Source organism: Bos indicus x Bos taurus, chromosome 2 (genome assembly GCF_003369695.1).
Source record: "Bos indicus x Bos taurus breed Angus x Brahman F1 hybrid chromosome 2, Bos_hybrid_MaternalHap_v2.0, whole genome shotgun sequence".
NCBI classification, from domain to species: domain Eukaryota; kingdom Metazoa; phylum Chordata; class Mammalia; order Artiodactyla; family Bovidae; genus Bos; species Bos indicus x Bos taurus.
The window spans coordinates 84,792,199-84,817,431 of record NC_040077.1 but is presented as its reverse complement, the minus strand read 5'-3'; the positions used below and the strand labels follow the sequence as shown (position 1 = coordinate 84,817,431).

The 25,233-nt window shown below is 40.5% G+C and overlaps 1 protein-coding gene across 4 annotated transcripts in view; it reads left to right on the top strand.

The window, feature by feature from the left end:
* HECW2 (HECT, C2 and WW domain containing E3 ubiquitin protein ligase 2) overlaps positions 1 to 25,233 on the top strand; it is a 448,549-nt gene that overhangs the window by 272,581 nt on the left and 150,735 nt on the right. For 3 of the 4 annotated variants that reach the window (XM_027563360.1, XM_027563352.1, XM_027563372.1), the window contains 3 exons: positions 4,172 to 4,279; positions 19,292 to 19,386; positions 24,544 to 24,619. In XM_027563360.1, coding sequence (XP_027419161.1) covers positions 4,172 to 4,279; positions 19,292 to 19,386; positions 24,544 to 24,619 — 279 coding nt within the window. The remainder of the gene's footprint in view (positions 1 to 4,171; positions 4,280 to 19,291; positions 19,387 to 24,543; positions 24,620 to 25,233) is intronic. The other variant, XM_027563383.1, reaches the window with a different exon arrangement.

The following is a 25,233-nucleotide window of genomic DNA, read 5'->3' as shown; positions in this document are numbered from 1 at the left end:
GGAGCCACATGCCATCTTTCAAATCAGTTTTAGGTGATACTTGAGTGCCTTCTAAATATCAGTGTGGTTGTATTTCTGTGATGGAATGGAGTGGATTGCCTTGTGTTGTTTTTCTGAAAGGAGGTGACACTGCTTCTTGGCCTTTCACCGTAAAGAATCTTTGACTTATGCTGTGTTGATTACAGACAGCAGAAAGGACCACTCCTCCCAGACCTCTTCGACTTCTCAATGTCATAAAACCAGTGGGCTCCAAGGGAAACCACAGACAGAAATCCCTCAGAGCTGGATTATCTGACCCCTCCCGTGGACCACCGTCTGTTTCTTTTATGCTCTTAAGAATTGAGGTTTTTATTCTCAGGACTATGCATTGGACTTTGAACCTGTTTTCTACTTTTCCTGTTTTAGTGGATCACTGACTTCACCCTGTCTGCTTAATTTCAGCTCTCAGTTAAAGTGTATGCCTAATCTTCCCTCCTAGGAAAGAGGTTTGGGGATGAAAATGAGGTGCATCTGACTTTAAGAGCCAGTGTCTCTGCGCACACACTTGTGTGCCTGTAAAACTCTGAATGGTCTCTTTGTCACATTCTTAGTTTCATTTCCTATTCCAGGACCTTAGGACCGAGCTTCAAACTAGTGTGATGTGAGCAAGTTAAAGAACATGAATCCCTTCTGCCTTCATGGTGGGGCAGAGCCTGGGGCAGCCAGAGTACCCCTGCCATCAACTTAACGTGGTCAATGTCTCTTTCATGTACCCCGGTGTATCCTACAAATATGACCATTTTCTTAGTGCCATGAAGTCAGAGAGCTTAGAGACAATGCTGCTTTCAGGCCTATTCTTTGGATCTGTCCTTTCTGTCCTTCTTCCTCTTTCCTTTTCTTATGTTGTGTCAAGGTAACCCACTGCTGACCATTGTGAACAATTATCTCAGCCAACGTGCTGACTTGCTTGGTATTTCCTAAACACTATCCATGGCAAACCTGTGCTGTGTCTTGACTCAGTTTCCTAGCTTAATATCCCCTCTCTTAACCCCATCTTGATTCTCTTGTATTCTATCAGCTTAGCTCTTCATCTTTTTCTTTTTAATATAAAATTTTATAGACAGGAGCTCATCCAATCTCTTTTTGTGTGTCATCTCATTGCTGGTTGATGAACAATCATACTCTTTGTTCTTTGCAGTTTTGTCTTTTGGCACTTTAGTGACCAACCTGGCTAAGCCCAGACAGCCATTTACTTTCCACCTGCCCACTCTTCTCCCTAGTTCTCCCTTGTAAATGCAAGTCATTAAATAAGTCATTATGAATCAGTTCAGTTCAGTCACTCAGTTGTGTCCTACTCTTTGTGACCCCATGGACTGCAGCACGCCAGGCTTCCCTGCCATCACCAACTCCTGGAGCTCACTCAAACTCACGTCCATCGAGTTGGTGATACCATTGAAACATCTCATCCTTTGTCATCTGCTTTTCCTCCTGCTTTCAATCTTGTCCAGCATTAGGGATTTTTCCATGAATCAGTTCTTCGCATCAGTTGTCCAAAGTATTGGAGTTTCAGCTCCACCATCAGTCCTTCCAATGAATATTCACGACTGATTTCCTTTAGGATTGACTGATTGGATCTCCTTGCAGTCCAAGGGACTCTCAAGAGTCTTCTCCAACACCACAGTTCAAAAGCATCAATTCTTTGGTGCTCAGCTTTCTTTATAGTCCAACTCTCATATCCATACATGACTCGGAAAAACAATAGCTTTGACTAGATGGACCTTTGTTGGCAAAGTAATGTCTCTGCTTTTTAATATACTGTCTAGGTTGGTCATAACTTTCCTTCTAAGGAGTAAGTGTCTTTTAATTTCATGGCTGCAATCACCATCTTCAGTGATTTTGAAGCCCAGAAAAATAAAGTCTGACACTGTTTCCACTGTTTCCCCATCTATTTCCCATGAAGTGATGAGACCGGATGCCATGATCTTCGTTTTCTGCATGTTGAGTTTTAAGCCGGCTTTTTCACTCTCCTCTTTCACTTCCATCAAGAGGCTCTTTTGTTCTTCTTTGCTTTCTTCCATAAGGGTGGTATCATCTGTATATCTGAGGTTACTGATATTTCTCCTGGCAATCTTGATTCCAGCTTGTGCTTTATCCAGCCCGGCATTTCACATGATGTACTCTGCATATAAGTTAAGTAAGCAGGGTGACAGTATACAGCCTTGATACTCCTTTCCTGATTTGGAACCAGTTTGTTGTTCCACGTCCAGTTCTAAGTGTTGCTTCTTGACCTGCGTATAGATTTCTCAGGAGGCAGGTCAGTTGGTCTGGTATTCCCGTCTCTTGAAGAATTTTCCACAGTTTGTTGTGATCCACACAATCAAAGGCTTTGCCATAGTCAATAAAGCAGAGGTAGATATTTTTCTGGAACTCTCTTGCTTTTTTATGATCCAGCGGATGTTGGCAATTTGATCTCTAGTTCCTCTGCTTTTTCTAAATCCGGCTTGAATATCTGGAAATTCAAGGTTCACGTACTGTTGACGCCTGGCTTTGAGGATTTGAGCATTCCTTTGCTAGCATGTGAGATGAGTGCAGTTGTGTGGTAGTTTGAACCTTCTTTGGCCTTGCATTTCTTTGGGATTGGAATGAAAACTGATCTTTCCAGTCCTGTGGCCACTGCTGAGTTTTCCAAATTTGCTGGCAGATTGAGTGTGACATGTTCACAGCATCATCTTTCAGGATTTGAAATAGCTCAACTGGAATTCCATCATCTCCACTAGCTTTGTTCATAGTGATGCTTCCTAAGGCCCGCTTGACTTCACATTCCTGGATGTCTAGGTGAGTGATCACACCATTGTGATTATCTGGGTCTTGAAGATCTTTTTTGTATAGTTCTTCTGTGCATTCTTGCCATCTCTTGTTAATATCTTCTGCTTTTGTTAGGTCCATACCATTTCTGTCCTTTATCGAGCCCATCTTTGCATGAAATGTTCCCTTGGTATCTCTAATTTTCTTGAAGAGATGTCTAGTCTTTCCCATTCTATTGCTTTCCTCTATTTCTTTGCATTGATCGCTGAGGAAGGCTTTCTTATCTCTCCTTGCTGTTCTTTGGAACTCCGCATTCAGATGTCTATATCTTTCCTTTTCCCCTTTGTCTTAGCTTCTTTTCTTTTCTCAGCTCTTTGTAAGGCCTCCTCAGACAGCCATTTTGCCTTTTTGCATTTTTTTTTTCCCTTGGGGATGGTCTTGATCACTGTCTCCTGTACAATGTCATGAACCTCCGTCCATAGTTCTTCAGGCACTGTGTTATCAGATCTAATCCCTTGAATCTGTTTGTCACGTCCACTGTCAAATTGTAAGGGATTTGATTTAGGTCATACCTGAATGGTCTAGTGGTTTTCCCTACTTTCTTCAATTTAAGTTTGAATTTGTCAATAAGGAGTTCATGATCTGAGCCACAGTCAGCTCCCAGTCTTGTTTTTTCTGACTGTATAGAGCTTCTCTATCTTTGCCTGCAAAGAATTTTGGTATTGACCATCTGGTAATGTCCATGTGCAGAGTCTTCTGTTGTGTTGTTGGAAGAGGGTGTTTGTTAAGACCAGTGCGTTCTCTTAGCAAAACTCTGTTAGCCTTTGTCCTGCTTCATTCTGTACTTCAAGGCCAGATTTGCCTGTTACTCCAGGTATCTCTTGATTTCCTACTTTTGCATTCCAGTACCCTGTGATGCACTGCTGACCCATAGCTCCACAGGAGACACTCAAACACTCAAAGACAGGTCTGGCTCAGTCTCTGTGGAGTCTCCTGGTGTGCACAAGATTTTAGTTTGAGTTCTCTGAGCATTTCTGTTGGGTATGGGGTTTGATTCTAAACACAGTTTCATTCCTCCTACCATTTTGCTTGGGCTTCTCCTTTGCCCTTGGATGTAGGGTATATTTTTTTTTGGTGGGGTCCAACATTCTCCTATTGACGATTGTTCACCAGTGAGTTGTAATTTTGGAGTTCTCACAGGAGAAGATGAGCTCATGTCCTTCTACTCTGCCATCTTAAATAACCAACTGTCATTAACAATAGTGTTCATTAATATTTCCCTCTTTACTTTTTTCCATTTATTTTAGAACTCATACTACATGTTTGAGCTAAGGAAAGACAAAGAAGTTAAATTATAAGCTTAAAAGTATTCATTTGGTTTTTCCAGATGAGAATTCTCCAGCCAACTTCTGGGATTCTAAAAACAGGGGTGTGACTGGAACACAAAAAGGACAAATTGTATGGAGAATTGAGCCTGGGCCCTATTTCATGGAGCGTAAGTACCTAAGTGTTAACATAAGTTTGTATTTGAACATTTCAGAAATATGCAGAAATCTATGAAGTCTTTTATGAATTTTATTGTAAAAGTTTTTGATTCTTATTTATAAATATATGCCATGTCACCCCAAACTGTAAAATATATTCTTTTGAGAAATATTCATTAGAGAATGTAACTATGGTTTGAAAAAACTGTATGTATGTCTCTAGATGTGTGTGCATATAACATATATCTGATGAATGTATGGTATATAAATTCTGTGATTATTTTGTTACACATTTTATATACCCTTGTTCTTCATTTATAATTAATACTATATTAATTTCAAAGGGCAGAAAGGATAATTCAAGATTTCAGTTAATTTAAGAATTTTATTTGCCTCTAGGATACTTCACTATTATTTTTCCCAACAAAAGAATAAGTTTTGCTTTTGGGTCTTGGTCTTTCCAAGTGTAGATGAGATAATCTGGGGCACATTACCATAGAAGTCATTTACTAGGCATCAGAGATTGGCTGCAAATATCCATTACCCAGTTGATTTGATGTTATATTTATTTATAAACACACATCCTATGTGCAGTACTTCTATATAGTTATATATATATGTATATGAATATACACACATAGCACATGTATACATATAAATGATTTACTGGTCTGTCCAGGTTAACTTCTACATTTACAGAGTTTATTTTTCTGCAGTAGAAAAAACTGAGCTCTTTAAAATGTTTCTGAGCTGTTTAACTCCATAGTAAGAATTAAGTTTTCTATATGGAATTTAATATAAGAAAGAGAGAATATACTGGTACCAGAGATACTGGTACTTAAGAATGATACCTCAGTTCAGTTAAGTCACTCAGTCACGTCTGACTCTTTGCAACCCCACGGACTGCAGCAGGCCAGGCTTCCCTGTCCATCACTAACTCCCAGAACTTACTCAAACTCATGTCCATTTAGTCAGTGATGCTATCCAACTATCCCATCCTCTGTTGTCCCCTTCTCCTCCTGCCTTCAATCTTTCCCAGCATCAGGGTCTTTTCCAGTGAGTCAGTTATTTGCATCAGGTGGCCAAAGTATTCGATTTTCAGCTTCAGCATCAGTTCTTCCAGTGAATATTCAGGACTGATTTCCTTTAGGATGGACTAGTTGGATCTCAGTTTGATTAAAAACGGAAACCTGCTGTAAGCATATCTGTTTTGAAGCATGTAAACTTCTGTAATATAAAAAGTCATTTAAAATATTAACAGCTATTATTTTTGAATTGCCTTTAAAGATATCAGATAATTTGTTTGACCATTTTACTGGTAGGTCAGCATTTCACAGCTTTCTCTAATCCCACTTGTGCCCTATAAGGAGTGTCTTTTTCTTCAGAGTTCAATTTCTGGTTTGTTTTTAAACCTTATGTGTAATGTGGTTGTTAAGAGAAAATGTTCATCATGTAACAGTAAGTGAGGGGTGTGGGAAGCAGATATATGAAGCATTAGTTCAGTTGCTCAGTCACGTCCAACTCTTTGGAACTCCATGGACTGAAGCACACCAGGCTTCCCTGTCCATCAACAACCCCCGGAGCCTACTCAAACTCATGTCCATTGCATCGGTGATGCTGTCCAACCATCTCATCCTCTCCTAGCTAATACAACATGTACGAAAAAGTCTCGGAGATTCACCAAAGTGTGAACAACGGTTGTATCTGGGAGGTGAGATTATGGGCGATTTGTTTTTATTGCCTTATTTTTCATCTTTACTTTCTGACACTAGTCCAGCTGCTGTCTCTAAGTAATGAGAAGCATAAGTGATAAAAGAATCTGGTAAAAAATGGAATGGGAAGTAGCTGGGTTTACTTTCAATGTGATTCCTCCTTTGAAAAGATCCCTGGGCTTAAGAGGCTGATCTAGCTGAGAAATACTGCCAATTGAACTTCAGGGAAAACCTTCCTGTTGGCTCTAAAATGCTGATGACTTCTAGGAATGATTGCCTTTTGATGGAGTGTGCAGATTCCCATTATGAGACTTATGTGAACACCTGGGAAGAGGTCAGTGCCACATGCTGCTGTAATTTGGAACATTAAAAAAAAACCCCATTTACAGAATATCCCACTTGCCATGATTGATTTTCTTTCTCCATGAAGTGTGAATTAGAGATTTGTAATGTCCTGGCTGATTAGGATATAGTGAGCATCTCTGTCTTGACAAATGTCTTTCTTTACATCTCACTGTTAATGTTTAGCAGAAGTGGGCTTGACATTGAAGTTAGGAATTGGGAATGCTTTTGGTTTTCTCTTCTACTTTAGCATTTCCACCTTAATTCTTCACACAGTGAGGGTATTATGCAGCATGATTGTGAAACTGGAAATATTCATTAATACCTTTTTAAGGACTGAGTAAAGCTATATAAGTTAAAGTGAAAGTGAATAGAAAGTACAGAACAATTTGGCTTTAGAATAAGCTTATCTTCATTCATCAGAATGGGGTCTCCCCCAGGACACATTTCTATCCCTTTGAAATCCATTCGGTGTAAAAATCTCAGGTGTTATTTATATCAGTGCTTAGAAGTGTAGTCCGTGTCTTTTAGACGTCATTTTTTTTTTTATTCCATGTCTAGCTTGAGCAGATCCAGGGGGACTTCCCAGCATAATGAAGTTATGTATGAATCTCTGGAGATAATAGTGTGAAACGTAAAAAAAAAAAAATTGGGATTGGGGAATGGGTTAACCATATCTATGTTTTCAACCTCTGATCTTGAAAACTTATGACGTTAAAAACTTTTGCTTTCATCTTCAGAAAGAACATTTATCTTTAGCTAATCAGAAGTCCAAGTAAAGTAAAATTCTCTGAAAATTGACTTAAGTTTGTGGGCAAACCTGGGTTTGAGCACTATTTAGGCTGTTTCTGAAAGTAAAGATGGCTTTTGTTTATCTGGACAAACCTCCAGAGGAGGCAGATGACCCAGACTTACAGGGCCCACTGGGATGAATTTGAAGGACAAAGACAGGTTTAATTTTAGGTAAATGACCTTCCTAGACATTGGAGAGGACGAGCCACTTCATGTGCGCTCACTTGTCACAAGACTGTCAGAATTCCTCAAATGAGGTCATGCTCATGGAAAATGAATGGATCACCTGTGCAATGTATATTCTTGAGTTTTGACATCTAAGAGGTTTCAAAACTTGTTTTGGCATGTTAGAACATCTATTTTATTCTATGTAGTCTTTCATAGACTTTGGTCATTCATTCATTCAGACCTGCTTTTTGTCCTTCCTTCATCCCTTCCATTTATTTGTTCATTATGTCCCCAGCCATCATGAAGTATTTGGTTAAGTCCAACTTTTTGCCAGGCATCATTCAAGAACTCACTAAGTCCTGGATCAGTATGAGCTTAGAAATAGTCAACTACATTGCTGTGTACTGAACTACTGAACTGAACTGCTTTGTGATCATTAATGATGATAACAGAACATTGCTATTTGTAAAAGTTATCTAGTATTTTCACATATCGTATCTGTCTCAGCCCTGGGAAGTAGATAGGATTAGGAAGCTGTGCAGTATGGATGCATGTGGCTTGTGTAAGTGACACCCTCACCTCTGATTGGCATTCAAGTTTGAAACAGAACCTTTGTGGGTGGCTTTTTAATGGGTGGGGGTAAAGGGGAGAGCCTCAGCTTTTTATTTGTATTGTCGGAGCCCCTGCTATAACTTTCTCCTTTGCTAAGCCCTTTTCAACTGACGTCAGAAGGGCCTTTTTGCCCCTTAGAGAGATTTGGCTCTTTTCATGCTCTACGAGCATACTTATGTTTTAGTTCCAGTGACTTCTCTCATCCTGTTAGGATGTGCCACATTTCACTGATGCAGTCTGTCTTTGATATTCAAGATTGTTTTTTTGAGCTTAAGCACGGGAAGCCCTGGTTCTTTCAGGCTGCATGCTGTTGCTTAGTCACCAAGTCTGGTCTGACTCTTTTGTGACCCCATGGACTGTAACCTGCCAGGCTCCTCTATCCATAGGATTTCTCAGGCAGGAGTACTGGAGTGGGTTGTCATTTCCTTTTCCAGCGCATCTTCTACACCTAGTACTCTTTACCGTTGAGCCACGAGGAAAGCCTTCTGGCTGCATTTGCTCTCATTAAAGAGATGATGATGCAGTAACATATAACCAAGTGAGCACGTCACTAGAACTATGGGTGAATTTTGTCAAAAGCATGAGAATTGGAATGTGTTTACTCTTTTTCAACTTGTGGCCTCTGAATAAAAGAGCCTATCAATAGGAATCATAATATTAAGAATTTATTAAAAGCACAAAGGCAGTGGTTAAAATCTTGTTTTCTGAATTATTGCAATTAGCTTGATTTTTTTAATGTTTTTTTTTTAATTTTATTTTATTTTTAAACTTTACATAATTGTATTAGTTTTGCCAAATATCAAAATGAATCCGCCACAGGTATACATGTGTTCCCCATCCTAGACCCTCCTCCCTCCTCCCTCCCCATACCATCCCGCTGGGTCGTCCCAGTGCACTAGCCCCAAGCATCCAGTATCGTGCATTGAACCTGGACTGGCAACTCGTTTCTTACATGATATTTTACATGTTTCAATGTCATTCTCCCAAATCTTCCCACCCTCTCCCTCTCCCACAGAGTCCATAAGACCGTTCTATACATCAGTGTCTCTTTTGCTGTCTCATACACCGGGTTATTGTTACCATCTTTCTAAATTCCATATATATGCGTTAGTATACTGTATTTATGTTTTTCCTTCTGGCTTACTTCACTCTGTATAATAGGCTCCAGTTTCATCCGCCTCATTAGAACTGATTCAAATGTATTCTTTTTAATGGCTGAGTAATACTCCATTGTGTATATGTACCACTGCTTTCTTATCCATTCATCTGCTGATGGACATCTAGGTTGCTTCCATGTCCTGGCTATTATAAACAGTGCTGCGATGAACATTGGGGTACACGTGTCTCTTTCCCTTCTGGTTTCCTCAGTGTGTATGCCCAGCAGTGGGATTGCTGGATCATAAGGCAGTTCTATTTCCAGTTTTTTAAGGAATCTCCACACTGTTCTCCATAGTGGCTGTACTAGTTTGCATTCCCACCAACAGTGTAAGAGGGTTCCCTTTTCTCCACACCCTCTCCAGCATTTATTATTTGTAGACTTTTGGATCGCAGCCATTCTGACTGGTGTGAAATGGTATCCCGGACGAGCCCCCAAGATGAAAGGTTGTTGTTTGGACCTCCATGTGGGCAGTTTGAATCCCAGTTTGGAGTCCCAGGTACGGGGGCAAAGTAAGAGGACAGGAGGGAGCTGAAGATTTCACGCCCAAATCTATACCCTTAGGACATAAGTCTGGCATATTTCGCAGAGAGAAAAAGGGCAACACATATGCTACTTCTACCCATTTTCCTTGTTCCTTACAGAACCGGTCTAATTGTAGAACAGTATTATACTTAAGAGACCCTCCAACTGGCCACCGTTCGCCGTCCTCCAATGGATACTGTGGCCATGCAGTATCACATAGGAAGACCAGGTGTGTCTTCTTTAAGCCCTGGGGATCAAATCTATCCCAGTTTTTTAGGATACAGTTCAAAGGAGTGAGGCTGGAATTGTTAGCTCCCATCTGTAAGAGAGAAAAAAAGCGACCAGCGCCATTTTTTCTACCGGAGGCGTCCCTCCCTGCTCTAGATGGGGGTGTAGACAGACGTTACACCAAAAGCTTTTCCTTCCTGGTCGGACTTAGTCTGTCCCTTACCGACGCAGGTGCCGTACTGGTCCCTCCCGGTTCTACCACCGAGACGGGGTGGGGATGTACCAGGGGTAGACTTGATAGCATCCCTACTTGACATCCAGCTCTTCACCCTTAACCTTGCTTGCCTCTGATGTCACCCGGGGTGAATCAGAGTAACCTTCCGGAATGCCTCCCAAGCTAAGACTACTAGGGGAAACATTTGTCACCTGAGTGCCTGTGCACGACCCGAGTATTTCCTGACCACAATAAGACTGACGCGAACATAAAACTGAGATATTCTTTTCAAGCATCACCACACCAGTATAACAGCCTCTTCTGATCCACTAAGAGCTGGCATTACCAAAGAAAAAAAACCCATCGCAGTCCCAATCTGAGTAACCTTTAACCTCAGAGATGTTCTGGGAGCTAGAGCTCCATCTAGCTTCCGAACTTTCGATTCCTAGCGAGGCTAGACACTTTCTTGACTACGAATCCAAGTTTGGGACCTAAGCCACAGTATACAATAACAGTATAGATCACAAGTCCCTTGAAAGTCTATGATCCGATAGATTAGGTTAGTACTTCTAATTCCCGAGGAGTTATGAAATGGTCAAAGAGACCGAAAAGTTTGACCGAGAAAGGAGAGTTCGGTCTACATGCTTTGCCCATTTCTGGTCGGTTCCCGAAGGAGACATTGGGTGCCTCTTGGCATTGGCAGGTCGGTATAACGCCCCGACAGGTTTCTGCCATAAGCCCTATGAGATCACCGTGGAACCGCAGAGCAGAGCTCCTTACTTGTTTCACGCAGGGCATGCCATTCATTCACACAAGCACACGGTAGAGTTAGTAAAGCATAGGAGAAAACGTGTTCGCTAAGAGAACAAAGAACTAAAGCTCCAAGCATCCTTACCTTGTCCTGAAGGATCCCGGACAAGCCCCCAAGATGAAAGGTTGTTGTTGAATCACGCGAATACACCAGGATTCTTGGCCCCCGGAGGAGAAGAATTCAATCCGGGGCCAGAGACGAGGATTGATCGCTCAGAGCTTTTGTGTAGTAAAGTTTTATTAAAGTATAAAGGAGATAGAGAAAGCTTCTGACATAGGCATCAGAAGGGGGCAGAAAGAGTACCCGTTTGCTAGTGTTAATAATGAGGTTATATAATCCAAAGAATGTCTGGAGGTTGTAAAGACCTCCTCCGACCTACTCCCATAATTTACATTTTAAGATAACACTGTCCTCAGGCAAGATACATCCTTGTAAAGACCAGGTATACTCCCATAATTAACATTTTAAAATAACAGAAGGTTGAATCCAAAGACTGTCCTTAGGCAGGATACATTATTGGTATATAATCCTAAGGAATGTGGAGAAAGAAAAAAAGTTTGTCCTTTTTTCCTCCTTGAGAATTCCAGACCCCTCTCTCCTTGGGGACCCCTAGACTCCCTATCAACCTGCCTAGGAAATGACTCTCTCATTTTAAAAATTATTCCATTTTAATGAGATAGAAATGGCTAAACGAAGGACATTTCCATCCGTCTTTATGGTTCAAAATAGTCAACTTCTAAAACTTGAGGGAAATCCAGGTTTTCTAAAAAGGAGCAAGCTATTAATTACTTCCTAAGGGAATATTGAAGGTATTTAATGTGGTAGATGATGTTTCAAAGATCCTAGTCTTTGAAACAAAATCATTTCTTGCAGAAAGTGTCTTGTAGAACCTTTTTTTTTCAAAGAAGGCTTGAAATGGAATCTTACACTAATGCCTAGGGTTAATGTAGCTGGTTGAGATTTCTTTTAAAAATCAGTTTTGAACAGATAACAGATGAAAAGAATATAATGTTAAAAAGACACAAAAAATGAAAGTAATCTCTCCCAACTTCATGCCCCAGTCACCAATTTCCCCTTTCCAAAGACAACCACTTTTACCAGTTTTATCTGATCTTTATAAAAATACTTTATTTATATATAAACTCAGAAGTATATTCTTTCTTTAAACAAGTGGTAGAATGATTGCTTTAAAATGCAATGTCATCATGGCACGATTACAGAAACTCCTTTACTGGGGAACAGGTTTAAGTTCTTTCCGCTTTCCCAGCCACTCCCAACAAGTACATAGTATCGTCTTTGGACAGTGATCACCCTTCCGTCTGTGGTGGACATGGAGTTGAGATGTCCTTGCTCTGGGGGACATCTTCATTTGTATTTATGGAAGCTGGTAAGTTAAAATTTTGATAATAAGAGGGCTTCTTTGTCTTATCAGCACTTGCTGCTGCTGCTGCTGCTAAGTCACTTCAGTCATGTCCAACTCTGTGCGACCCCATAGACGGCAGCCCACCAGGCTCCACTGTCCAGGCAAGAACACTGGAGTGGGTTGCCATTTCCTCCTCCAATGCATGAAAGTGAAAAGTGAAAGTGAAGTCGCTCAGTCACTTAGCTTAGCGCTACCCGTGGACTGCAGCCCACCAGGCTCCTCCATCCATGGGATTTTCCAGGCAAGAGTACTGGAGTGGGGTGCCATTGCCTTCTCTGCTTAGAGGCTGCTAAACCTTATTTTCATAACTTTATAAATAAACATGTCCAGAAGATTTTTAAAAGGGGCCAAAAAATGTTTCCGTGATCCATGACTGGCTTCAGCTGTTCAGAGGGGACCTGAGAGAGAGGAAGATGCCAGTTTCCTCTGAGGTGAGATCTGGTCCACCTGACTGTAGTTCCTTTTAGGTTAAAGTGGGAGGCCTCACTCTTCTCCTGGCTTACTGTCTCTGAGGCAACATGTTTAATGACGTGATTTTTTTGGAAGAAAATATTTTTGCCTTTTATAATCCAAAGGAACCACATAAAATATGTGTAGAAAGATATGTATATATTTCCCTCTCCAGAGTTTGAGGCAATTAGGGGTGATGTTGTGTTTCCCAAATGGTGGCACTAATGGTAAAGAATCCACATGCAGTGCAGGAGACACAAGAGATGAGGGTTTGATCCTCAGGTCAGGAAGATCCCCTAGAGGAAGACATGGTAACCCACTCCAGTATTCTTGCCTGGAGAATCCCATGTAAGAGGAGCCTGGCAGGCTACAGTCCATGGGGTTGCACAGAGTCACACGACTGAGGTAACTTAGCATGCAGGGGTGATGTAGCTGTCACATCAAGCTGTGGAGAAACCCTTCTCAGGTAGAATGCTCCTTAGTTCATATCCTCCAGCTTTACTGCCTGTGAGCTGGGCTGGCCCTGTGACCAGTGGCTCCTGTCTTATCTGATGCTCTGTCATCATGCCTGGATTTGCTTTCACCTGTTCTTGCATCTGTTTCTCAGGAATAGCTTTCTGTTTCCTCTTGCAGTTGGAGGTTAAAATAGTAGCTAAAATAGAAACATGAACACCAGCTTCTCTCATCCACCCTCTTGAGTGTTCTCCCCAGATACTTCTTCTCATAGCTAAAATGTTCAGAGACATTTATCAAAATGCTGCTCTCACTTCCTCAAGAGGGGATGTTTTTTGGTTGCATCATTTTTTGTAATCTTGAATGACCTCCTCAAACACTACATAATATGTGAAGGTGAAACCTCCCACTCAGCATGAAATGTTCCTGTATTTTAGAGGCAGAAGGCTTCACTGCTGTCCTGCTGAAGGAGGTGGCTAGTTTCAGTCCAGGTGAAAACAGCTAGTTCTGTCTGGTACTGGGTTTTTCTCCCTGGCAATTAGCTTATGCATTTGGTTTTGTAACAAGTGATCTGTGTAAATCCCCATGTCTTTACACCGAATCTTAAAGCATTATAAAGCTATCAGTTCTGTGGTTTTTGGTGACCATCTCCACAAAATCTGCAGTGCACAGTTCAGAATGAGTTTATCTTATACTTTCAGGGATTATAATTTATCTCGGGGGTTGGAGATTGTTGTTTTACCAAGGAATAAAATAGCACTTAAAACGAGTCAGCTGGCAAAGCTGGTCTGGTTATCAGATAAAAATAAGCAGCTACTTTTTTTGTCTGTTAGTTTCCTAGTCTCTTACCTCAGTTCAATTCGATTACTCAGTCGTGTCTGACTCTTTGCAGCCCCATGGACTGCAGCACACCAGACCTCCCTGTCTATCACCAACTCCCAGAGCCTACTCAAACTCATGTCCATTGAGTCAGTGATGCCATCCAACCATCTCATCCTCTGTCGTTCCCTTCTCTTGCCACCTTCAATCTTTCCCAGCATCAGGGTCTTTTCCAATGAGTCAGTTCTTCACATCAGGTGGCCAAAGTATTGGAGTTGCAGCTTCAGCATCAATCCTTCCAATGAGTATTCAGGACTGATTTCCTTTAGGATGGACTGGTTGGATCTCCTTGCAGTCCAAGGGACTCTCAAGAGTCTTCTCCAGCACCACAGTTCAAAAGCATCAATTCTTCAGCGCTTAGCTTTCTTTATGGTCCAACTCTCACATTCATACATGACTACTGGAAAAGCCATAGCCTTGACTAGATGGATCTTTGTTGGCAAAGTAATGTCTCTGCTTTTTAATATGCTGTCTAGGTTGGTCATAGCTTTTCTTCCAAGGAGCAAGCATCTTTTAATTTCATGTCTGCAGTCACCATCTGCTGTGATTTTGGAGCCTGCCCAAATGAGATCTGTCCTGTTTCCATTGTTTCCCCATCTATTTGCTATGAAGTGATGGGACCAGATGCCATGATCTTCATTTTCTGAATATTGAGTTTTAAGCCAACATTTTCACTGTCCTCTTTCACTTTCATCAAGAGGCTCTTTAGTTCTTCTTCGCTTTCTGCCATAAGGGTGGTGTTATCTGCATATCTGAGGTTATTGATATTTCTCCCGGCAATCTTGATTCCAGCTTGTGCTTCTTCCAGCACAGCATTTCTCATGATGTACTCTGCATATAAGTTAAATGACCAGGGTGACAATATACAGCCTTGACATCCTCCTTTCCCGATTTGGAACTAGTCTCTTGTTCCATGTCTGGTTCTAACTGTTGCTTCTTGACCTGCATACAGATTTCTCAGGAGGAAGGTCTGGTATTCCCATCTCTTGAAGAATTTTCCACAGTTTGTTGTGATCCACACAGTCAAAGGCTTTGGCATAGTCAATAAAGCAGAAATAGATGTTTTTCTGGAGCTCTGTTACCTAGCTGACTGTTAAAACTTTACAAAAGAGGAGGTGGTGTCCTAACTTGAGAAGCAGGGGGAAGATAATCTTGTAAAAATGCACTTCTCTTTATTGAAAAACAAACTGCTCACTCACTGGCTATTGATTGGATCTGTGAGGCACTGCTGCAGGCAGATTCACATGAGTAGAACATGATACTAATGAGCTCATGTCCACAGAATTCTCACCTTTTGCAGAGCTTGTTTCACTTTGACAGGCTTTGTGTGTATGACTTAGCTTTGTTCTTGCAGAATACATGCTATCATTTTTGGAGAAAATAAGTGGGAGAGTGATTTGCTGAACTGTGGTGTTGGAGAAGACTCTTGAGAGTCCCTTGGACTGCAAGGAGATCCAACCAGTCCATCCTAAAGGAAATCAGTCCTGAATATTCATTGCAAGGACTGATGCTGAAACTGAAGCTCCTATATTTTGGCCACCTGATGTGAACAGCTGACTTCTTAGAAAAGACCCTGATGCTTGGAAAGATTGAGAGCAGGAGGAGAAGGGGACAACAGAGAATGAGATAGTTGGATGGCATCACTGACTCTATGGTTGTGAGTTTGAGCAAGCTCCGGGAGTTGGCGATGTAAGGGAAGCCTGGCGTGCTGCAGTCCATGGGGTTGCAAAGATTTGGACACGACTGAGTGACTGAATTGAACTGAACACAATTATTGCTGTTTCTGAGATCATCAAAACCCAGTGTTAGTGCTCAGTCAAGTCATTTAGGGTTCCCAGGGAATTCCTGCCAAGGTCATCTTGCTGGCCCTCCAGCCAGCATGCTCATCCCTGGTCCCCTGCGCTTGCTGCTCCTCACTCCTCTCTCTCTCTCCCCTTGTTTCTCTCAGCTGAAGGTTTGATTTTGTTTGTTCTGTGAGGCCTTTCTGACTCCACCATGCCCTCACGAATCTTCTCCACAATCTCCACCCTTGTACCCTGGTACTCCGCCTTTTCATTGCTTGTCTTCTGGACTTTGTCACCTTAGCAGCTGCACCATGAAACACCTGCTAGACCAGACTCCTCTCTCCGATTCCTTCGCACAGAGTGCTGGGCACGGCTGAAAGCTTTCGCGTGATAATGCCAGCTGCATTCTCAATTACTGCATTGTGATTAATGTACATGAAAGATTCTATATTTTACCCCATAATATACCTTTTTTTTTTTTTTTTTTGAGATTTAGTGTTTTTTAACTGATGGGAAAGAATAGTATTAGATTTTTATATATAATATTCCTGTATAGACCTAAAATAGGATTTTTCTTTAATTGTTGTATCTTTTTCTCAAAATAAGCAAACCAAATACTCTGTATGAGGACATTTGTTGCAGTTAGTAAAGTCAGTGCAATATTAACTTCCTTGGGAAATCACATTGAGTGGCCCCTTTAAATAATCCAGGGGACTCAGCTGAGAGAGGAATCCCACTCTCATAGGCTAGGACTCTCCTCTGGGCTCTGCCCTTCAGCACTGTTGCCTCTATTAAATGAAACCTTGGGAAAAAGACATCTCACAGTTAAACTTCAGTGTCTCACACTCTCTGTATGCAGAAAATTTCACTCGGTTCTACTCTTTGACATACATTGGCTTCATGGTAATTGTACTTTGTTTCCAAAAACAACAATTGGCATTTGTAGTCTTGTTATCAAGTTCAAATTATATAATATATGAATACCTATATATACATGCACATATATATGTATATCTGTAGTTATATCTAATATATATACACATAAACATACATACCTGTGGAGATATAGATGCATATTTACTGGTGGTTCCTCAGTCTGATCCTTGTCTAGTGACTTCATTGAACTCACTTGGGGAAAAGATTTTTTTTTTGGTTGGCTGGTGGAAGTGGTGAAATTTCAGTTGAGCTATTTCAAATCGTAAAAGATGATGATGCTGCACTCAATATGCCAGCAAATTTGGAAAACTCAGCAGTGGCCACAGGACTGGAAAAGATCAGTTTTCATTCCAATCCCAAAGAAACGCAATGCCAAAGAATGTTCAAACTACCAAACAATTGCACTCATCTCACACACTAGCAAAATAATGCTCAAAATTCACCAAGCAAGGCTTCAGCAATACATGAACCAAGAACTTCCAGATGTTCAACCTGGTTTTAGAAAAGGCAGAGGAACCAGATATCAAATTGCCAACATCTGTTGGATCATAGAAAAAGCAAGAGAGTTCCAGAAAAACATCTACTTCTGCCTCACTGACTATGCCAAGCCGTTGACTGTGTGGATCACAGCAAACTGTGGAAAATTCTTCAAGAAATGGGAATACAAGACCTTCCTCCTGAGAAATCTGTATGCAGGTTACAAAGCAACAATTAGAACCAGACATGGGACAACGACTGATTCCAAATTGTGAAAGGAGTGCATCAAGGCTGTATATTGTTACTCTGCTTAGTTAATTATATGCAGAGTACATCATGAGAAATGCCGGGCTGGATGAAGCACAAGCTGGAATCAAGATTGCTGGGAGAAGTATCAGTAACTTCAGATATGCAGATGACACCACCCTTAAGGCAGAAAGTGAAAAGGAACTAAAAAGCCTCTTGATGAAAGTGAAAGAGGAGAGTGAAAAAGTTGGCTTAAAGCTCAACATTAAGAAAACGAAGATCATGGCATCTGGTCCCATCACTTCATGGCAAATAGATTGTGAAACAATGGAAACAGTCAGAGGCCTCATTATAGGGGGCTCCAAACTCACTGTAGATTGTGACTGCAGACATGAAATTAAAAGATGCTTGCTCCTTGGAAGAAAAGCCATGACCAACCTAGACAGCATATTAAAAAGCAGAGACATTACTTTGCCAACAAAGATTCATCTAGTGAAAGCTAAGGTTTTTCCAGTAGTCATATATGGATGTGAAAGTTGGACCATAAAGAAAGCTGAGTGCCAAAGAATTGATGCTTTTTAACTGTGATGTTGGAGAAGACTCTTGAGAGTCCCTTGGACTACAAGGAGATCTAACCAGTCCATCCTAAAGAAAATCAGTCGTGAATATTCATTGGAAGGACTGATGCTGAAGCTGAAACTCGAATACTTTGGCCACCTGATGCGAAGAACTGACTCATTGGAAAAGACCCTGATGCTGGGAAAGATTGAAGGCAGGAGGAGAAGGAGATGACAGAGAGATGGTTGGATGGCATCACTGACTCAATGGATGTGATTTTGAGTAAGCTCTGAGAGTTGGTGATGGATAGGGAAGCCTGGCGTGCTGCAGTCCATGGTGGCGCAAAGAGTCGGACATGACTGAGCGGCTGAACTAAAATGTGCCAGGTCTTAGTTGTGGCATGTGGGATCTTGTTCCCTGACCAGGGATAGAACCCAGTCCCCCTGCATTGGGAGTACGCAATCTTAATTACTGGACCACCAGGGAAGTCCCAGAAAATTGAAATAATATAGGTTTCTGGGTTTTCTCACTGCAGAGTCACCTACAGGTTTCCTTCATACTTCTTAGTCTGCTTCTTTCTGTTTCCAATAACAGCTGCTGTCTGTCTTTATTGTAGAGGATAGGAGTGAAGGCTTTGGAATGGAACAGATAGGGTTTGAATCCTGACTCTGTCATTTTCTCTTTGACCATTAGCAAACCTCAACACTGTTTTAAAAAATTATGTTATTTTTAATTGAATGATAATTGCTTTGCAGTATTATGTTGATTTCTGCCAAACATCAACATGAGTAAGCCATAGGTATACCCATGCCCCCTCCCTCCTGAACCTCCCTACCACCTTCCCCTCATCCCACACCTCTAGGCTGTTGCAGAGCCCTAGTTTGAGTTACCTGATCTGTACTATGGGGACAGGAATTTCTGCCTCCTGATGTGAGGGGTAAATAATAATGGGTGCAGAGATCCAACCTACATTTTGTCCATCAGGAGCTCCTCTGTTCTTATCTCTACACTGTATTTGGGATATTGTTTTTATGCACTGTTTTTCTAATATGTTTGGGCTGTTCTTAGAAATTTTCAGAGAAGCCTATAAAATCAAACAAGACTTGGTATAATCTATTGCCTCTGACTGGAAAAGGAGGGGTCATTCAGAGTCCCGAGTGTGATTTGCCTAGAAGCAGCCTGTTGAATTTCCTCAGGTGAGGCCCAAAGGACTTGTTTCTGCATTTAAATTATTGTTCTTCTCCAATCAACTTGCAGCCGAGATAAAAATCTGTTTCAAATACTACCACGGCATCAGTGGAGCCCTGCGAGCCACGACCCCTTGCATCACGGTGAAGAACCCAGCTGTGATGGTGAGTGCCCCTCCATGCCCACTTCCTCAAGCCACAGTTCCAGAGGCCTCGGTTTCTATTTTTGCCTCTGCAGCTCTGGCAAGGTTATGGGAAACAATGAAAAAGGAAACACATAACAGCGTGGGCGCCGTTTTGGGAAAGGAAATAACTTACAGGATGGCTTAACTAACTCCATAATACAAATCAGTGGGAAAATATGGCTTGATTAATAATTCTGTATATAGTCAACTCTCTAGGGAACCTTCTCATGAAGGAAATTAGTGAGTGGCCATCATGGAAAGTTTTTTAAACTTTGTTGGGATGGCTGGTTGGTAGGAAATGGTGGCATTGCATCTTATGTGAATTTAGTTTCCATGAACTCAGTGGGTAAAAGAGAGGGGAAAAAAAAGCAATTTAAATAGTGAGTGAGTCTACCTGCCAGTCAGCTTAGCAAGCTTCACCACAAAGAGAGTGTGAGATGGGGATTGTGAATGTGCTATTCCTTTGGAAGGTCTTAGTGCCAAGTCCCTCTTGATGCTGAGTTGAGCTCTAGTGCCTACAGGTACCACACGTATTTTCAGTATGGCTACTCAACAGAAGCCAACCTCTTTACCAGTCCTCAATTAAGGAAGCAGATATCTAGTTTAGCTTTGGAGGAAACTGATTGTGTTGGACTTATGAAGGAGAGTATATCCATTTCCAATATGGTACTTTCTTAAGAATTACTTTTCACAATTTTGTGATTTTTCACTTCACCAACTAACTTTAGAATCTAACAGTTTCACAAAATGCATTCCATTGTACATGGATGGTTGGATTGAGATAGCTGTCCCAGGTGGCACTAGTGGTAAGGAACCCGCCTGGCATTATAGGAGACATAAGAGACATGGATTTGATCCCTGGGTCGGGAAGATCACCTGGGGGAGGAAATGACGACCCATTCCATTATTCTTGCCTAGAGAATCCCACGGACAGAGGAGCTTGGCGGGCTACATACAGTCCATAGGGTCACAAAGAATTGGACATGACTGAAGCGACTGAGCACACGTGGACTTAGATAGTTTGGGGAGATTCTTAGAGTCCAAGATATGAAAATCATTGCAGTTCTTATAAGTCATTAATAAAAATCAGTTCATGAAAATTCAGAAGAAAAATATCAATTCCCATAGTGTAAAATCTTCATAATATTATATACGTGTGTGTACACATTTACAGATGTATGTGTTTTTGGAAATAGGTAAGTGGACAGGTTCACTCCCTCAAATTCAGAAGGTAATTTCTGCAGATGGCATTTTGAAATTGTCTGACCCACCAAAGCCATATCAAGCAATCTTTCCCTTTCATTAATTCATTCAAACAGGCATTCACTGGGTGGCTCCAAGTATCAGGCTTATACTCACCATTAGGAATGAAACGATAAGCAAAAACACAGCTCTCTTGTTTGGTAGGGCTCGAGACACACATCAGTTAAATTGTATTTATTTGAGTGATAATTACTACAAGTGACAGTAAAATGAGGCTATGAGAGCATATACTAGCAAGATTCATCCTGATCAGGAAGATCTTGGAAGGCTTCCCTGAAGAAGGCATGTTTACAGGACAATCTGAAGGATGAATAGAAGTTACTTAGGTGAAGAGGGGGAGGGAAGAACATTTGAGATAGAGGGAACAATCTGTGTAAAAATTTCAGTATCTAAGTACTCTGCTCACATTTGAATTATATTTGAGTTTCTATTGAAGTGAACAAAGTATAGAACATTAAAAATAACCCACATTTACTAGATAAGACTTTGAAGGTTCACAGAGAGAATAACAATTGTTGACTAGAAAATCTGTAGTCATGTCACATAGTAATAAGCACTGGCACATGCTATAATTAATATTCTAAAAAAAATACACAACTGGAAAAGTGGGGCTGTTTATAATAAAACTTTTGAAAGCTTAACTGTGTGTGAAATTAAATAATAGCTTCCAAACATGACTTTCTGGATTCAGATTTTCTTAGACTTGAGCAATTTCCATGATCAGATATCACTGATGGCAGGGGGAGCTTACAGCCTGGTGAGCATTGATCTCATTTCATTGATTTTGCATTGAGATTATTCTGTCAAAGCCTGTGGACAGTTGGAGATAATTAATTTGGTTCAGACAGATTTTAGACCAGCTTAAAAGCTTCACAGATACAACACTCACAATCATAATAGAACATTTTGGTTCAAAGACTGACTAATGGAATTGATGGTCAATAGATTTCTGACCCGCTTGAGATGTTGGGTCTGTATCCATTATTGAGAGGCTGTGCCAATGGGCATTTCATTGTGGGCTGAGCACTGGGTTTCTAGGACAGCATGATGGTCACCTAGGTATATGACCTGTGTGTAGGTATTGTGATTGACTGACAACATTGATATTCACAAACCCCTTTCAGTATGATTATTCCACAATTAGATGCAAAGAATAGTTGGGCAGTAGAAACCACATTTTAATTCTTGGTGGTGCTAAAACTGGGGGGTTGATTGGCTCTCAGCAAGCATCTGTGGTTTATTATATTGTGTTATACCCATCTGACTCATCATTCCCAGGTTAAATAGACCAACCTAGATAGCATATTGAAAAGCAGAGACATTCCTTTGCCAACAAAGGTCCATCTAGTCAAGTCAAATAGAGCAAAGACAGCACCAAACTGGCCAGACAACATCACTGTCTGCTTTTTCCTGCCTTCACCGTCCCCACACTGCTGGACTACAAAGTGGTGAATAACAAGGTAGTACGGACTACGACTGAGACAGAACAGCAACACGTGTCCCTCCTGTGCCAGGCATCTCACAAATCATGGCCTTCCCTCAAGTGGACCACACTGCCCAGGGAGATGTGCCCCCTCTGAAAACATGATGTCTTTTCATGCCAAGTGAGATCAATGGGACTCTGAAAAGATTCATAGTCTCATCATTCAAAGCCTACTCAAAATGTTGTAAGATGTTATTGAAACTAAGGAATATGCCCTCAAATTCTCCTTTTAAATATGTTCCCTGTCTGGTAAAAGGCTAATATGAAATAATTCTCACATAATTCATAGGCAAACAGTGTCATTTATCAGGACTCTGGTGAATGCTCATATGAGCTAATACTCAGAGAATTCAACTTTATCATTCATGACAATAAAGCCAGGAAAGACCAAAGCTGACCACCAGGTATAGTGACATCAGTAATAATAAACACATCTGAACTCTGTTTAGAGAGAGGATTTTAAATAAACTCCCTTCATAGATTTAATCCAGGAAAGCTCATAAGCAACACTGTTAATTCTATTGAAACAATGCATGGTAGTGAGTGATGGTCGCTTTTATCTGTTCCTGAAGTCAAGGATTTCCTGTTCCAAGCGACACACATCACTGTACTCTGATGAATGAAAATGACGTCAAAGTACACATGACAGAGAAGACACAATTTTTAAAAAAAAATCTTGATTCATTGCAAAAGGATATGTGATAAAGGAGACCATGTGATTAGGATAGCAGCTCATTTCCTTCCCTGTAGAGTTTCTCAGTTACTTCTTTCAAGACTATTTGCAATTGGATGAAACGAAGGAAAGATGTCTGGATGGTACTCTAGTCTATTACAAATGACATGTGAAGCAATCAGGAAGTAGTTAAGTGTCATACAGGATAGTCTTGACTAAGGTACAGAAAGTAGTCATGAGGGACTTCCCAGGTGGTCCAGGGTTTGAGAATCTGCCTTCCAATGGAGAGGATGCAGGTTCAATCCCTGGTTGGGGAACTAAGATCCCACGAGTCACAACTACTGAGCCCATGAGCTCTAGAGCCTATGCTCCCCAATAGGAGAAGCCTGTGGCCACAAGGAAGACCCACCACAGCCCCCCCAAAAAAGGGAAAGAAAGTCAGAGGTGAAACTAACTGGCTAGAATTACCTAGCAGAGTGGAGAGTTTTTAATTATATTTGAAGCTTCCCTGGTGGCTCAGATGGTAAAGAATCTACCTGCAGTGCAGGAGACCTGGGTTTGATCCCTGGGTAGGGAAGATCCCTTGGAGAAGGAAATGGCAACCCACTCCAGTATTCTTGCTTGGGATATCCCATGGACAGAGGAGCCTGGCGGACTACAGTCTATGGGATCACAAGGAGTTGGACAAGACTGAGTGACTAAGTACATAAAGCACAAAGAAAGTAGAAATCTATTTTTCATTATTTGAATGGAACTTAGTTTCAAGTTCCTCAACTTTGCTTAGATTAGTGAAAGTTTTATTTCTTGGTAATGTATGATTTTTAAAGGAGGTGGGGAGTGCCACAAACATAAGATGGAAGGGTTTAATTTAATCTTCAGAAATAAAATGTGGTTTCTATTTCTTAACTATTCAAAATATATTCTGCCTTCAGTTCTGTTTCTTACAGTATTGCAGACTTCTATTTTAAAGAACCACAAAAACTTTTTTTCCTAAAAATTTTTTCCTTTTTTTTTTAAACCACAAGTTGAGCACTAATTATATGAATTGAGAGAAAGACTTAAATCTGCTCCATGATCTATAAATGAGTGAGATGTAACTTACTCAGAAGCTTTTAGGAAAAGCTTTACACTGCGATAATAATACAATAGGATTGCAAGTTCTTATTGTTGCTAATTGTAATGGCATGTGTCATATGCCAGTAGCATAATAAAATAGCCTATGAGGGCGATGGGACATCCACATGGTCACTCAGAAATATTTAGCAGGAGGAGATAATTCTACCTATACATGAATGAATTTGATATAAATCACCTGTTTAGTTTAGTCTAGGTTTTCCTCATTGGAAGAAATTTGATGTTTGATTTTTAACTTAAGGGCATGTTTTAATACTATAATAGCAATATAAGTACATTTACTACATATCAACTATATTCTTATCAAAGAAATAAAAAGACATAAAGTAGGTTGATTCCTATTCCAGGGAATTTAAAAGTTCATGTTGGTTACATTTTGGGTAAAGATTAAATTTAGGTATGATCTCTTCTTTCATCTTTTGAGAATTTGCTTTTGTGTGTCCATTCCAAGTTTTGTAGCAAATGAAGTCATGTACTACAATACATGTTTGATACAAAAATAATCATATTTGCAAACATATGTGGTTCCCTAGGAAGGTATTATATTCCACTGAAACTTCAGATATGTGTTTTTTTCTCTGCAGATGGGGGCAGAAGGCATGGAAGGAGGGGCTTCAGGAAATCAGCATTCTCGGAAGCTTGTTAGCTTTACTTTGTCAGGTAAGGATATCTTTAAACACTATGTCCAGTGTGAAAGTGTGCAATTCAAACTTAGAAACAGTTGTTTCTTTCTGTAGACTCTTAAATATGATATGCAAAGTATTTTTGTAATATTTCTGGAAATTCAAGCATATTTCTTACCAAGGTAAAATTAAATTATTGGTATATACTCAGAAATTATTTCTTCTAGGAAGTTTTCTGGTGATAAAAAGACTGTTACTTAAGAAAAACTGTAATGCAATATGTGCTAATCCCACTGTAGAGCTTTGATAAAACAATTTGTGTTTACCTCATTTAGAGAAAGGAAAAAATTAGAGACAAGGGATAAAAAAAACCCAAGAGATACTCCTATTTCTATGGAGAAATACATATAAATATTGGAAAATGGAGAAGACAATATTTTGTTGTTTATTTTCTGGTTAGTAAAATATTCTGATTGTTGTATATTTATCATGCAACTAAAGCACTGCTTTTCAGCTTGTGAGTTGGAATTCATTTGTGGTTTATAAGATTAATTCAGTTGAAACTAGCAATTAAAAAAAGAATAGAAAAAATTAGAGTTTAAACACCAAAGGGAAATGTATTTCATAGGACACCAGTTTCTACAAACTGAA